Source organism: Chiloscyllium punctatum, chromosome 1 (assembly GCF_047496795.1).
Source record: "Chiloscyllium punctatum isolate Juve2018m chromosome 1, sChiPun1.3, whole genome shotgun sequence".
Lineage (NCBI taxonomy): Eukaryota > Metazoa > Chordata > Chondrichthyes > Orectolobiformes > Hemiscylliidae > Chiloscyllium > Chiloscyllium punctatum.
The window spans coordinates 115,051,720-115,067,310 of record NC_092739.1 but is presented as its reverse complement, the minus strand read 5'-3'; the positions used below and the strand labels follow the sequence as shown (position 1 = coordinate 115,067,310).

Below are 15,591 nucleotides of genomic sequence, written 5' to 3'. Positions count from 1 at the left end.
AGTTTTATTTCTTCATTCATTCATTGGATTTGGGTATCATTGGTTAGGCAAGCATTTACTGCCTATGCCTAATTACCCCGAGACAGTTAAGAGTCAACCACATTGCTGTGGGTTGAAGTCACACGCCATGTGCAACAATGGCAGATTTTTCCCCCGAAAAAGGGCATTTGTGAGCCAGAGGAGTTTTTTTTTAAATCACAATCAACAATAGTTATTGAGCTGGAATTTAAATTCCACAAGCTGTAATGATGAGATTTAAACCCATGTGTCAAGGGCATTAGCCGTTTCCTGATGAAGGGCTTATGACCGAAATGTCAATTCTCTTGCCCCTTGGATTCTGCCTGATCTGCTGTGCTTTTCCAGCACCATACTCTCAACCGCATTAGCCCTTGTGTCAAGCACATTAGCCTAGTCTCGAGAATACTAGTCCAGTGACATCACCACTACATAATTAGTTCCCCCTAATTGTATCAATGGATGCAGCTTACATGGATGACGTACAAAGTTATTAAGTGTTTCACATACTTTGTGTCTGGACCCATTGGTAGCACACATCTTGCAGTTAAAATGTTGACTTCAAAACCTTAAAGATAATCCAGGTTGACATAGTAGTGCAATGCAGGAAGTGCTATGTTTTAGAGGTGTCAATATGTTAAATAAAGGTTCCATCAATCCTCAAACAGATGTTAAAAAAAATCCATGACACTAATCAGTGGACAGCATCAGAGGTCTCCTGTGCCTTTCCCAATACAGTCCTATCAACATTGCTCAAATAATTATCTAGTGATGAATTAAATAGATTATCTTTTTGCGCAGAAATGACAAACTTAAAACCAAGTACTTTGTAAACCCCATGGAACAGGTATTCTAGAACTGTTCACATCTTGCACTTAATAGAAAATATAAAATGTCCCAACTTACCAACCAACCCTTCCCTGTTGTTAATTTTAAAATTTCTTCACAAGACTTGAGTTTCAGCTTCTCACTGTAGTAGTTTGCTTGACACAGCCTTTCCATAAACTTCTGAGCTCTGATGTCATAGAAAAGCAGAGAACCTTGTCCTGTTCCTATTGTTATAATGTGTTCATAAAAGCTTACAGATCGAATACCTGTTTAAAAAACAAAACAAGATCTCCTTTTACCGCTTATTATCTTGCTTTTCTACTTCAAAATAGCATTTGGATTATTTTCTTCAAATGTGAAAACATTTCTGTCATAAAATAAAAAGCTGCATAAATGAACAGAGTAAAAACAAAAATTGTCTACAGAACTATAATTATACAGTAGTCAAAGGAAAGTTGACTATTAAAGCTACTTACTGGCTTGAATCAGAGGATAAGAACAAAATAGTAGTGTCACAAATTGCTGTTAAATCTTACACTAGAAACTAGATCCAGGGGGCATAGCCTCAAAATAAGGGGGAGCAGATTTAGGACTCAGTTGAGGAGGAACTTCTTCACCCAAAAGGCTTTGAACCTGTGGAATTTCCTCCCCAATGAAGCAGCTGAGGCTACCTCGTTTATTGTTTTTAAGGCAAAGATATATTTTTGATCAGTAAAGGAATTAAGTGTTATGGTGAGCTAGCAGATAAGTGGAGCTGAGTCCACAAAAAGATCAGCCATGATCATATTGAATGATGCAGCAGGGTCACCAGGTCAGGTGACTTACTCCTGCTCTTATTTATGTTACGCATAATTTGAAAAGAAGGTTAATCTGTCTTTAAAATTGACACAAATAATCTCACAAAATGGTTCCCATAAGTCACACCACCAATGCAATCAGCTGGTATTAGAGCCAGGCTGCACTTGTCTCAAGAAGAAATTAAAGAGAAACTCTTAGAAATTCAATTATTATTTCCAAGGGTTAATATTGACAATAATTCCCCTCGATGTATGAATAACTTTTCCTATCTCACCAAAAACCTGACAGGTGAAAGTGTCCAAGATCAAGCTTGGACAGTTAAAAATATAACAACTTTGACCAAAATACAATGGATGATTCTGTACCAAGATTTAGGCTGATCAATTAACAATTCACAGCCCCAAGCCAATTCTCGATTCTGATTAAACAGTCACTAAACTCAACTTTAACTCTGCTTTCTCTTCACAGTTGCTGCCAGATCTGCTGAGTTTCTCCAACAATTTCTGCTATTGTTAATTCTCTGGGGAACTTGGTTTGAATCCCACCATGACATTTAGTGAAATTTAAACTCAAAAATCTGGAATAAAAAGCTAGCCTAAAGTTGACCACAATCACTGCTGATTGCCACAAAACCCATCTTGTTTAATTATGTCCTTTATAGCAAGAAATCCGTCATCTTTTCCTTTTCTGCTCTACATATGACTCAAGATCCACAGCAATGAGACTGACTCCTAACTGCCCTCTGGACAATTAGGGATAGACAATTCATCTCTCAAACAAATAAAAAAAAGGCTCTGTAATAATATTGGATGAGAGTGCTATTACTTCCACCTTTATAAGCATATCTTTATCAGTATGCAGTTTTAAATGTTGAATATACAATTGGAATTAGTAACACTGTTGTTTTTATGGCATTAGTTTTGCACTAAATCAACCTTTGTTTAAAACATGGTTGTCATCATGGATGACTTGAACTTCCCCAATATTGGTTGGAACCTCCTTAGTTCAAATAGTTTGCATGTAGCAGTTTTTGTGTGGTGTGTCCAGGAAGGGTTCCTGACACAATATGCAGATAGGCCAACTAGAGGAGAGGTCATATTGGATTTGGTGCTTGGCAACGAATCCATGCCAGGTGTCAGATCTCTCAGTGGGAGAGCATTTCTGTGATAGTGATCACGACTCCCTGACCTTTACTACAGTCATGGAGAAGGATAGGAGTAGATGGTATGGGAAAGTATTTAATTGTGGGAGAGGGATTTATCACGCTGTTAGGCAAGAACTGGGGCAACTAAATAGGGAACAGATATTCTCATGGAAAAGCATGACAGAAATGTGGAGGCATTTGCTGCGATTGCTAGACAGGTTTGCCCCACTGAGGAACGGAAAGAATGGTAGGTGGAAAGAACGGTAGGTGGAAAGAACCTTGGGTGACAAGGGATGTGGAACATCTTGTAAGGAGGAAGAAGGAAGCTTACTTAAGGTTGAGGAGGTTATGATCAGACAGGCCATAAAAAAATTGAAGAATGGACTTAGGAGAGCTTGAAGGGGGCATAAAAAAGCTTTAGCAAGTAGGATTAAGGAAAACCCTAAGGCATTCTACACTTATGTGAGGATCAAGAGAATAGCCAGAGTGAAGGTAGGACCAATCAGGGATAGTGTAGGGAACATACGCCTGGAGTTAGAGTAAGTAGGAGGTCCTTAATGAATACCTTCCTTCAGTATTCACTACTGAGAGGGACCTTGATGCGTAGAAGGACAGCAAGAAACAGATTGATATGCGAGAACACGTTGCTATTAGGAAGGAGGATGTGCTGAAAAGTTTGAAAACCATAAGGATAGCCAAGTCCGCTGGGCCAGATGGGATATAACCTAGGTTACCATAGGAAGAGAGAAAAGAGAATGCTGCATCTTTGCATCCTCACTGCCCACTGGAGTAGTGCCAGATGATTGGAGGGTGGCAAATGTTACTCCCTTGTTCAAGAAAGGGAATAGGCATAATCCTGGGAATTACAGACCAGTCAGTCTTACGACAGTGGTGGGCAAAGTATTGGAGAGCATTCTGAGGGATAGGATTTATAATTACTTGGAAAACCATAGTTTTATTAGAGATAGTCAGCATGGCTTTGAAGGGTGCAGGTCATGCCGCACAAACTTCACTGAATTCTTTGAGGGTGTGACAAAACACATTGATGAAGGTAGAGCAGGGAATGTGTACATGGATTTTAAAGGCGCTTGATAAGGTTCCCCATGGTAGGCTCATGCAGAAAGTAATGAGGCATGGGAATACAGGGAAATCTGGCTGTCTGGAAACCGAATTGGCTGGCCCATAGAAGACAAGAGGGTGTTCGTAGATGGAAAGCATTCTGCCTGGAGCTCTGTAACCAGTGGTGTTCCGCAGGGATCACTTCTGGGACCCCTGCTGTTTGTGATTTTTATAAATGACTTGGATAAGGAAGTGGAAGGGTGGGTTAATAAGTTTGCCAATGACACAAGGTTGGTGGAGTTGTGGATAGTGCAGGATGCAGAACTGGTCTGATAAGTGGCAGATGGATTTCAACTTGGAAAAGTGTGAAGTTATTCACTTTGAAAGGTCAAATCTGAGTGCAGATTACAGGATTAAACACAAAATTCTTGGCAGTGTGGAGGAACAGAGGGATCTGGGGTTCCAAGCCCATAGATTCCTCAATGTTGCCACATGTTGGTACAGTTGTTAAGGCGGCGCATGGTGTGTTGGCTTTCATTAGCAGGGGGATTGAGTTTAAGAGCTGCAAGGTTATGCTGCAACTCTACAGAGCCCTGATTAGACCACACTTGTGTTCAGTTTTGGTCACCTTATTACAGGAAAGATGTGGAAGCTTTAGAGAGAATGAAGAAAAGATTTACTTGGACAGGAAGGCATATCTTATGAAAAAAGGCTGAGGGAGCTACAGCATTTTTTTTCCCCACTGGAGTGAAGTAGAATGAGAGGGGACTTGAAAGAGATATACAAGTGAGGTATAGATAGAATAGATAGCCAGAGACTTTTTCCTATGGTGGAAATGTCTATCACAAGAGGCATAATTTTAAGATAATTGGAGGAAGGTTTAGGGAGATGTCAGAGGTAAGGTCCTTTACACAAAGAGTGGTGGGTGCGTTGAATGCCTTGCCAGTAGTGGTAGTACAGTCTGATACAGTGGGGACATTTAAGCGACTCTTGGATGGGGACATGTAAGATAGTACAATGAAGCATAAGTAGATTAGTCTGATTAGTAGGATAAAAGGCCAGTACAACAGAGGGGGTTGAAGGGCCTGTAATGTGTACTGTTCTATGTCTATTACTATCTCAAAATAGCCACAAGGATAAACTCGAGCAACATGCCCTGCCTAAAACAATTACAGCTAAATTATGGCCAATATAAGTTGAAGGTTTGGTAGTTTAAAATGTTTGATAAAAGATCATGTCCATATCAAAATCGGCAGATTGTAATGAAGACTGAGAAAAGATGGGGGGGGGGAGCTCATGATTTTTCAGGACCTACAGAGACCAGAAAGCAGGACTTAAAAACGAAGTCATCTCCATTGCTAAGAACTAGGAACTGGATTAGGTCATTCAGCTCCTTGAGCCATTTGATGTGTCATGGCCGATCTCATCTCAGTCCCAATTCCACTTTCCTGCCCTCCATACCCTTCAACCCAATACTAATTAAAAATCTGACTATCTCCTCCTCAAATATACTCAATATCCCAGTATCTACCATATTCTGAGGTAGCAAACTCCATATATTCTGGACCCTTGAGAGAAGTAATTTCTCCTTCTCTATTTTAAACCTGTTAGCCAATACTACGATCTCTTGTTTGAGATTGCCCCAGAGGAAACATCCATTCTACGTCAACTTAGTTGGTTTTGGATGATTGTGGCCTTGATGCTGGTGCTATTGACTGCCAGCTGATACAGAGAATCTGTCTTAACCTATGTTGATGGTACTTCTCAAGGGCCTCGACATCACAATCAACAAGGACTCTCATCCTAAGACATGAGATGGGGGGGTGCTTGCAGATTGGATCTAATGTTGAACATCTGCATCAATGTCTGCCTTAGATGACAGGTAGCTTCCCAGATAGGTGAAATAATTGGGAGGATTTCTCCATTGACATTAATAGAGAGATGGACTGGTAAAGGATTTGACCTGGGATGGGTTGATAAAGGATTTGAGTCTTCTTGTGAGAGACTGAGACCAATTCTTCAGCATGCTTCAACATCCTGGAGGACTCAACATTGAGTTCTCCAATTTCAAAGAACCTCCCGCCCATCCCCGACTCACTTCCCAGCCCCTCCCCCTCACCGCCATTGCTACCTGCCACCAAACGAATTCATTCTTCCCACTGACCAAGCAGATTGTACCCTCTACCTGATTTCACCTATCCCACTTCACCACCTTCCCCCTTTATCTGCAACTCACCCTACACCCATCCCCAGTCCTGAAGAAGGGTTATACCTGAAGAAGGGTTATACCCAAAACATGGACTTCCACACCTCCTGATGCTGCATGGCTTGCTGTGTTTTTCCAGTCTCCTGCTTGCCCACCAGGGATATCTTCTTTTGTCATAAATTTTCAGGAACAGTTGCTAGAGACCACAGCTAAGGTTTGCTGCTGCAAGCTTGAAAGTATCTGCTGGAATCTTGTCTACCACTCATCTTTTCAATTCTGCATGCATCTAATGACTGGATAGGAATTCAAGATTTTCTTTAATGGGGAGTTGGACTTCCTGAAAAACATCAGCATTTGTATCATAATTTACAAGTTCTTTGAAATGCTCTTTCCATCAATGTCTAATGCTTTCTTGGTCTCACAAAAGGTGCCATTCTTTCTCCACACTTGAAGCGCCAAGGGTATTGGGCAAGCATATTGCCTTGCTGGCACTGAAAAGACTCCAAACATCGTGCTTGTCAGCAAGCGTTTGGAACTTCTTAGTTTCTCAGTTCATCATTTGTTCTTGATTCTACTTTGTAACTCTGACTTGGCTATTGATAAATTAGCCTCTTTGCCTCGCTGGTGGTGTCGTTTTGCCAGGCACAGCGAGCTTTTCTGTTCTTGTTGATGAGGTCTTAGATGATGTGGTCATTCTTGTCAAACTTGTCTTGGTGTTTCTGGATCTTGTACCAATGATTTCTTCACAGCATAAAATGTCTTAAGCTCTTTCCAGACTCTCACTGCTCCATTAAAATGAACTTTCAGAAGATTTTGGTGAAAACATGGTTGGGGGCTCATTAGTCTACATGGCTCTTGACGCCATTCAACATTAAGCTTTTGTTCTGAACAGTTTCTTCACCTCCAGCTGCTTCTAGTGGCATTTGATGGACATTGAGCAGATGAGCTAGTGATATGTCTAGCAGTCACCTTCACTGGTTATTTCTTTGGTAATGACGACATTCTTTAGCTTTTGGGATTAAACTATAACACAGATGCAGACATATTTAACAGTGTTTAAAAGACATTTAGACAGACATGAACAGGCAGGGAATAGAGGAAATTATGGAGTTAGTTTCAAAGGGCATCATAATCAGCACAGAAATGTTGGGCCCAAGGGCCTGTTCCTATGCAACACTGTTCTATGTTGTTAATCATGTGCCAATGTTTTCATTGTGATCTTTTCAGCACAACATTGCGTTGATGACCAGCTGGTATTTCTCACATTTGTTAAGAATCATCCCACTGGTGTTGCAATTCCCAACTCCCTCCTTTCCAGACTTGCACGTCCTTTCCAATTTCTTGTTAGGGATGCTGGTGAGTATGGCACCCAGGGTAGAGTAGAAGCCTTTTTTAGCCTCAGGTATGATATCATAGGTTGGAGCAGAGGCAGTCCGGATAGTGGCAAGTTGTGAATGAGTCATGAAGCAATCATTGGTGCCAACAGGGAGCTCAGAGTTGATTGACAAATTTGCTCTTGATAACAAATCTAATGCCATGAGACCTACGTCAACCCTCTGGTTATCCTCTCCAGGTGGTATAAGCACCATCTCCTCACGTCTCCTGCAGGGCAGGAATATTAATGCTGAAGTGATCAAGTTCATGGGCAACAAGGGCAGTTCTTCATTTCGGTGTTGTGTATGTGGAGAGTGTTGAATTCATCCAGGTAGACATCTTTAAATGTAGGAATTCTATTGTACATCAGCAGACACACAGTCCTTGACAAAAAGTAGATCCAGTTCCAGCGGTACGAAAACCTCAACAACTGAGGATTACCCTCCTGCTGCAGCCTTCATCTGATGCCGCAATCTTTGACATCACACAAGTATCTTCCACTGGATTGCCACTGAGGACTTGTTTTGAGAATTTGTATGAGTGATAAACTCTGACACACTACCCTAAAATGCACCTCAAATAGCAAAGTGCACTCATGGTATCCCACAGATTTTTCAGCAAATTTCTCCCCAGCTATTAATGACACAGTGGATTATCAAATCTTACTAAACTTCACAAGGGACCCAATTTGTTACTTTTGGCAATTTAATCTTCTAACTCCCTCCCAAGAGTCATGCTGTCATGGACTGCCTCAATGACTGCTCCTGTATTGGTTGATCATGAGCAACCACACCCCGACCCTATTTCATTGGTTACATTCCTCTGAATTCTGAAACTATGTTTTAGTACTCATTCACAAGCATATTTCCAGCTCTTCACCAACATTTAATCCCTGGGTTTATTTGGGTTCAAATCATGTTCAGTTATATCAAGTAAATACTGCTTGCAAATATTTTTGACCTTATGCAGTTGCACTCAAATATTAATGCCCATAGGCTTCTTCTTAATCCTTCATAAATTTACCAAATGCAGATTTAGTGCCGCTCCTACGTTCTCAACATGCCAGGCCTGCTTCAGAGTCCTGCATTCTTAGCAGTACAGCTAACTGAAGCATTAACATTGAGTCATTGTCTATGGCTTTTTCTCTTTCTCACTGCCTGCAACATTTCAACTTGTCCGTGATTTTCTGAACTTTCATTATTGACTTATCAAAAATGTTACATCAAGTTCCTCCCCCATTTCTGGGCAGAATTTAATGTTGCCACTAAGTATCTCTTGAAACTATCTGTTCCGCAAATATTACCAGTCACAGATTGTTGGTTTGTTCAGTACAGGTAGAAGATCCTTCATCCGAAAAGCTCGGGACCAGCTGTTTTTCAGAATTTGGAATTTTTTGGTTTTCAGAATAAGTGACAGTTGAATGGTGAAATTTTAAAAAATCTTACTGGAGAAGCAGACTTCTAACTAAGAATGTGCTAGGCCATGACCCCCTACGTCACATCTAAGTGATACGCATCGAATGGGTGTCAACTTGGGGGCGTTCACAGAGAAACCCCAGGCCTGTTGGTGCTTGGCCACGTCCCCCATTTTGAATTAGAGTAACACACATCGAGTGGGTGTCAACTTGGGTTAATGTTTGCTTGCCAAACAACCTTATTAATGAGCAAGAAAATTCAGAATAAAACCTTCAAATTTCGAAGCTTTTCAGTTTTTGGATGTTTGGATAAAGGATCTTCTACCTGTACAAAAAATTAGATACAAATAGAGGATTTCAGTATAACTAATATTTATTAAAGTGCAGTTATGCTTAAGATAGCAGAAGTATCATAAACACATATGTATACTTTATACTGAACTTCATAACTTTCCTCCTACACCCATTTGACTTAAATTATAAGAAAACCAAGTCAGGTATTAAGTAAAAATTGGAAGATTAAGCACTTGGCTCAAGGAACATATTTCTTGTGTCTTTTGGAAGGTCATTCTTTCAAATCTCCTCCAATTTTCCCATGGTTGCATGCATCCATTTCAACAAGCGAGCGTCTTCTTGGGTCAAAACTCTGCTGTTCAAACAGTCTGAACTCTGGACGTTTGCATCCACAACACTCCCTCTTTAGCTTGTTTACTGCAGACATTAAATTCCCTGTTAATAGAGTCTTCCAGTTATCATGTTTTCTAAATCTATTCAGCCTGTACATAGAATTAACTGAAATGTGCTTGACATAAACAAAAACTAAAACTGAAGGGGCAGCACGGTGGCTCAGTGATCAGCACTGCTGTCGCAAAGTGCCAGGGACCTGGGTTCAATTCCAGCCTCAGGGGACTGTCGGTTGTGGAGTTTGCATATTCTCCCAGCCCTACACAGATTTCCTCCGAGTGGTCTGATTTCCTCCCGCAGTTCAAAGATGTGCAGGCTAGGTGGATAAACATGGTTACAGGGATAGGGTAAGAGTGAGAGTCTGGGTGGATGCCCTTTGGAAAGATGGTGTGGACATGATGGGCCAAATGGCCTGCTTCCACACTGTAGGAATTCTATGATTCTAAAATGCTGATCAAGATCAAAGTCACACCTATAATCTACTTACCTCTATAACCTTTGATTCTTTCCTAAGATGTGGATAGACTATATTTAGTGCCCTTCAGGCGGTGGTGGTGTTGAGCTGCCTTCTCAACCACTGCCATCCATGGGGGCAGATAATTTTGGAGTTTTTACTTGCTACCAAAACATCCATCTTCCAGTCCAGTTGATCACATAAGGTACTCCAGAAATCATCCCATGGAGAAACATGGCTCTTACAGGATCAAGGGGAGTAGAGTGGTGCTGGAACTGCTGTGCTTTTCCAGCACCACCCTACTCCAGAATTTGGTTTCCAGCATCTGCAATCATTGTTTTTACCCTCTTACAGGATCAAGGATATCACAAAACAGCTACAGGATATCCTTCTGGAGAAGAAGGATCTGCCAGAAACCATTGCCCACATTGGGAGGGAAAAGGGAATGCAGATTTAGGGCAATTTGGAAGCAAATTAAAAAGCAGGACATCAAGATCAGTAATCTTAGAGCAGGCCTAATGCCACCTGATAATGAACCTAAGAGCAGGAGGGTTGATCAATTGACAATAGACAATAGGTGCAGGAGTAAAAACAATGACTGCAGATGCTGGAAACCAGATTCTGGATGAGTGGTGCCGGCAGAGCACAGCAGTTCAGGCAGCATCCAAGGAGCATCGAAATCGACGTTTCGGGCAAAAGCACTTCATCAGGATTCCTCAGGAACTGCATCTGCCATGCATCTGTCCACTCACCTAACCTGTCCAGGTCACCCTGTAATCTCCTAACATCCTCCTCACATTTCACACTGCCACCCAGCTTTGTATCATCAGCAAATTTGCTAATATTACTATTAATACCATCTTCTATATCATTAATATATATTGCAAAATGCTGCAGTCCCAGCACTGATCCCTGCGGTACCCCAGTGGTCATCGCCTGCCATTCCGAAAGGGAGCCGTTTATCACTATGTTGGAAACGTGACGTAGGAGGGAAGGCATCAGAATTCTGAGTATTTGGGTCTAGTTTTGCGGAAGGTAAGACCTTTTTAAGCTTAAAGGATTACACCTCAATGGGACTGGGTCCTTGCACAGAGATTTGGTGGTTCTGTTGAGGTGGATTCAAACTTGTCTGTCACAGGGAACCAGAGGGGGTAAACCAAATTGGCAGGAAATCAAGTTAGTAACAGGAATTTGAAAAGATGCTAAGGAGAAAAGAAGACAGGACAACTGAAGCTCAGCATTGACTGTGCTTCAAAAGGGGAACAATATCAAGTCACAAAGTTAAGGGCATCCTACTTGAATCCTGATGAAGTGCTTTTGCCCGAAACGTCGATTTCGATGCTCCTTGGATGCTGCCTGAACTGCTGTGCTCTGCCGGCACCACTAATCCAGAATCTGGTTTCCAGCATCTGCAGTCATTGTTTCCACTTTCAGGAAGGTCAGACAAGTGAATGTGGAATTGCACTGATAATAGCTAATGAGATCAGTATATTAATAAGGGACTGCCTCAAACTAGAAGAACAATGTTGAACTGAGAATCAACAAGAGGCAGCAGACAATGTTCAAAGCTAATCATCCGCCACTAAAAACTGGCAGTAATGAGTGACATGGTGTAAATCAGTGGAGGGAAGTTGTAGCATGAGCAAGAATCAATCTACATAAAACCTAGGCAAACGAACTGGGCAATACAAGTTTGGAGAATAACTTTGGGATGATACTAGAGCAGCAAATCAAAGAGAAGACTACAGGCTATTTTGCATCTAATATTTTATAATGACAAATGGCTAACTAATAACCTTGTAAAAGAACCTTTATGGATAAGCGATGACAACATGATTGATCAATCTGAAGCAAGAGTATTAAATTAAAAAATAATTATGAAAGCACGAGGCACGAGTTGGTTGAGCTTAATTGGGAAAATACATTACAAGTCATGACTGCACATAGGCAATGGATGGGTTAATCCTATTACATGACTTACAGCAACCATACATTCCTTCAAGGTGCAAAAACTCAAAAACCATCACCTGGCACTAATAAAGTTGTTCAGGAGTGTATAAAGAGTCGGCGGCACAGTGGCGAGCACTGCTGCCTCACAGCACCAGGGTCCCAGGTTCAATTCCAGCCTTGGGCAACTGTCTGGAGTTTGCACGTTCTCCCAGTGTCTGGGTGGGTTTCCTCCAGGTGCTCTGGTTTCCTCCCACATTCCAAAGACGCGCAGATCAGGTGAATTGGCCATGCTAAATTATCCATAGTGTTAGGTGCATTCGTCAGAGGGAAATGGGTCTGGGTGGGTTACTCTTCGGAGGGTCGGTGTGGACTTGTTGGGCCAAAGGGCCTGTTTCCACACTGTAGGGAATCTAATCTAATCAAAATAGATCTATAAATTTGGCATAAATACCAGTAATTTTGAGGTTTGAGGTTCATAGAATACAAAGGAAGACCAAGAAACCAATATGGCAAAGGAGAACAGAATAGGAATACAACTTAGCAAAAAAATATAAACATGGACTGTAAAAGTTTCTGTTCACATGCAAAAAGGAAATGCTTGGTTAAAACAAATGTGGGACCAATACAGGCACAGTCAGGAGAATTTACAATTTTGAATAGGGAATTGACCAAGAAGCTAAATTATTACTGTGTGTTTTGGTTTTCACTGAGAAAGATAGCACAAGTCTCTGAGATTGAGAGATCCAAGTGGCCAGGGAGTAGGAGTTGTTGAAGGAACATATGAACTAGGAGCAGGAGTAGGCCGCCTGGCCCTTTGAGCCTGATCTGCCATTCAATAAGATCATGGCTGATCTTTTTGTGGCCTCAGCTCCACTTACCTGCCCTCTCACCATAATCCTTAATTCCTTTACTGTTCAAATGTTATTATTATAGCTTTAAAAGCATTTACTGAGGAAGCCTCGACTACTTCACTGGGCAGGGAATTCCACAGATTCACAACTCTCTGGGTGAACAAGTTCTTTCTCAATTCAGTCCTAAATCAGCTTCCCCTGATATTGAGGCTATCTGGAAACTTGTCCTAGTGTCACCTGCCAGTGGAAACATGCTCTCTACTTCTATCTTATCTATTCCGTTCATAACTTTATTTGTTTCGATAAGATTCCCCCTCCCCTCATTCTCCTAAATTCCAATGATATAATCCCAGACTTTTCAGTGTCTCCTCATAAGCCAACCCTCTCAACTCCACTATCAACCTAGTGAGCCTCCTCTGCACCCCCACCAGTGCCAGTACATCCTTTCTCAAGTTAGGAGACTAAAACTGCATGAAGAACTCCAAGTGTGACCTCACCAACACCATATACAGCTGTAACATTACCCCTCTGCTTTTAAACTTAATCCCTTTAGCAATGAAGGACAAAATTTCATATGCCTTCTTAATTATCTGTTGCACTGACAGACCAACTTTATGTGATTCATGCACAAGGACGCCCAGGTCACTCTGCACAGCAGCAAGCTACAATTTTTTAAAAATCATTCAAGGGAAGGTCATTTTACTGTTAGTCCTACAAAATGGATGACTTCATATTTATTAACATTGTAACCATTGGCCAAACCTCTGCTGAATCACTTAAACTATCTATGGCCCTTTGTAAAGTTTCACAGTCCCCTGCATACTTTGCTCTACCACTCATCTTAGTGTCATGTGCAAACTTTGACACTCTACACGTGGTCCCCCAACTCCTTGATGAGTCATGACCGTATTAAATGCAGAAGCAGGCTCAACAAGCTGAATGGTCACCCACTGTTCCAACATTCTTTTCTTCCTAAACCCCAATAAGGAATAATCTGCTAATAGGAAATGGACCAAAGTTGACTAAGAGGAAAAAGCACAGGGGGACAATCAACCCAATAGTGATCATAGCCTAATCTTTAATCCTAAAGTTTACAATAATTGAGATAACTATTAAACACTTATCAAAGTAAAAGATCATAAAAGCATATTTTAATTATGAAGAGACAAGGAAAGCATTATTGGAAGTAAATTGGAAAAAGTAACCTTGATCAACAAAAGAGATACAATTTTAAAAAGATGACCAAGATTTTTAAATCTGGACAGATATGTATCTCTAAAAATTAAGAATCAACCAGACAATAGTGCACAATTATGCACAAATAAAAAGTGAAGGGTAAAGCTGCAGTGAAAGATTAAACATACAAATGACAATCAAAAAAATTGATAAATGATCAACGTTAGCCCCACAGAACATTAATTATGACTTCAAAAATCTTTACTTTTTTTTTGTTGTGACTTTTATTGTCTTTGGGGCAACCTAACAGAAATGTGTGACCTACTATGGTGTGATATTAAAGTGTTAATTTGCTCTGCTGACCTGCAGGAAAGTGAATGCTCTGGGAGGTAGGGTGGGTGTCTCTGTTCTACAGATAGAATGTGAGTGAGTTCACATGGTCATTCCTTGCCCATTCAGAGCCATTTGCAGCATCACCAATTCAGAAGTCAGATGGAACATTGCAATGCAAATTCTGACTGTACCCTATAGTTACAAAACAAAAATTCATACCAGATCTGGCCATTAAAGATGATTTGCATTATATTGTTACTAGATGTGAAGTGGTCACTGCAATGTGTCTTGAGTGGCATATGACTGTGAGGGAGTGGCTGGGGGTTGTCTTGTGGGCATAACTAACTGTGATGTAAAGATTTTGTATAAAGGAAGGTCTATTTCCTTTGTTTGGGGAGAACTTTTGCCATGACCCTGTTAGCCCTGCAAGGTGCATTTTAAAAGTTCCTCCAGAAAGTTTGTACTGTACTGTGCTTAATAAAATTTGGTGGTTGTTCACAGAAGTTGGCATTTCTTAGTTGCATCAACTGTGTAAGGATCTCAAGAAATAAAGAACGTAACAATGCTAAAAATCTTGGTTATGGGCAGATATTTAGTGCAGGTAATAGAGTCAAATGTTTACATTTGCCCATTGTGCCCGTTTAGAGTGATAAAATTTATGGATTTAAACTTTAAGACATTCAGGTCCAAGCTCAAGAAAACGCAATACAATAAAAACACTAGGTAGCAACTAGACAAAAATTCTAGAGGCAAGGTCAAAGTGAGTGCCTTAAACAAAGTCCATGCAATGAAAAAATAAGAAATTTATAAATGGATATGGATTGTTAGGGCCAAAATTTGGCAGATAGAGTGTAACATAGCCAAGTGTGAGGCTATTCAATTTGTTTGGTAGAGCAAAAGGCAAATGACCTAAATGTAAAGAAAATTCCAAAGCTTTGGTGTTGGGTATTTTGGTTCCCTTGATTAATCATACATGGGAAGTAGTTCAGAGAGGGTTCACTCGAGTACTTCCAAAGGTGTGTCTAATAAGGAGACATTGAGAGGTGGAGGCTGATACTTGATACACTTTGGAAGAATGAGAGGACATAAAATGAAGGTATAAGACTTTGAAAGGGATTGACAAAGTAGACGCAGAGCGGAAGTTTCCTTTTGTGGGGCAATCTTAAACATGACGTTATTGTTTTGGTCTTAAGGGGTGGCAGATTTAAGATGGAGACTAGGAAAAATTGCTTTGCTCAAGGGGCCATGAATTTGCTAAATTTACTATCCCAGAGTGTGGTGGACTCTGGGGTATGAACAAATTTA

General features: G+C 40.8%; 1 protein-coding gene across 1 annotated transcript in view; it reads right to left on the bottom strand.

The window, feature by feature from the left end:
* dcaf12 (DDB1 and CUL4 associated factor 12) overlaps positions 1–15,591 on the bottom strand; it is an 88,310-nt gene that overhangs the window by 19,060 nt on the left and 53,659 nt on the right. The window contains exon 8 of the mRNA XM_072572779.1: positions 922–1,109. Within this exon, the coding sequence (XP_072428880.1) occupies positions 922–1,109 (188 nt within the window). The remainder of the gene's footprint in view (positions 1–921; positions 1,110–15,591) is intronic.